This window comes from Salvelinus sp. IW2-2015, unplaced genomic scaffold (genome assembly GCF_002910315.2).
Source record: "Salvelinus sp. IW2-2015 unplaced genomic scaffold, ASM291031v2 Un_scaffold1937, whole genome shotgun sequence".
NCBI lineage: Eukaryota > Metazoa > Chordata > Actinopteri > Salmoniformes > Salmonidae > Salvelinus > Salvelinus sp. IW2-2015.
In genome coordinates this window covers 20205-21307 of record NW_019943294.1, presented here as the reverse complement: position 1 = coordinate 21307, position 1103 = coordinate 20205, and the positions used below count along the sequence as shown (strand labels likewise).

The 1103-nt window shown below is 40.2% G+C and overlaps 1 protein-coding gene across 1 annotated transcript in view; it reads left to right on the top strand.

Annotated features, from left to right (window-relative positions):
• Nucleotides 1-722: 722 nt before the first annotated feature.
• Nucleotides 723-1103, top strand: part of LOC139024841 (lymphocyte function-associated antigen 3-like) — a gene marked incomplete at its 3' end in the record, with an annotated part of 2904 nt that continues 2523 nt past the window's right edge. Inside the window, exon 1 of the mRNA XM_070439813.1 lies at nt 723-1059. Coding sequence (XP_070295914.1) covers nt 975-1059 — 85 coding nt within the window. The remainder of the gene's footprint in view (nt 1060-1103) is intronic.

The window sequence follows — 1103 nt, the reverse complement described above, 5'->3', positions numbered from 1 at the left end:
TCAAAATTCATCCATAGGTTGTAGCACTACCTATCGGTTTAGTAGTCAGACTCTTTCCTGGGTCTCACTGTGTGTGTGTGTCTCAGAAGAGGAAATGATCCAATCAGCAGGTCCTGTATGTATCTACTCCCTCAGCAGTGCAGAGATGTCATATCTTAAAATAAGCTTCAAACAAACTCTTCATCTTCTCATCAGTATCAACACAAGCATTTTCTCAGCCACATCCTAAACACAACCTTTTTTAACAAAACGCCGTTTCAATTTTTTTTATTCATTGTGTGGCATTAAATGCCACACAACTCCATATTAGGACATTCTCATAAATGATGACGATTTCAACAAATGTACTTCTTTTTTTATTTACATTAGTCATATAACATTGACTTATGATACTGGTTTCAGATCAGCTTTTCCTTTCTGAACCTAACGCTAGGTCATCGTTCAAAACTGACCCTGGGTCTGTACTTAGGAGTGGCAAGCTCATACACTGTAATCACTTACCAATTCCAAACTGAGCCCTATATACCTACTGGAGAGCACATCTGAAAGGATTGGACAAGTGAAAGCAACATGGCAGAACGTGTTGATACCTTTCTTTTCCTCAATCTACCAGAAGTACCCAGGTGTAGGTGATTGGTCTTGAATTTGAATGGAGCAAGCCAGTGAACTACAGTTTTCATGAATTGTAGAACTATGCTGACATCTAGTGTTCAATAAAGTTAGTTGCATCACCTGCACTTGGGAAATTCCAATTGCCTTCCCCCCAAACTGCGAATTGTTGTACGTTTTTCTAATTTTAGCCAGTCAAAGAGAGAATTTACATCCAAATGTCCTTTCCTTGACCTCGGATGACTTCAGCAGGCCACCGTGGTCGACTACATTCCATGTGAGCATCCACACACACGACAAACACATAATAGTCYTCAAGAGAAACAACAACACTTTCACTTTCATATGGATCGCACCTGCGGGYGATGGCTGACCAAGGAATATCAACTCCCAGTATAATAGGCATAGTCACTATATTCTGTTGCATTTATGGCGGACAATTCGTCAATGGTAAGTGAATGTATTTCCCCGGGCTGGTAGACTATTTATAAGTC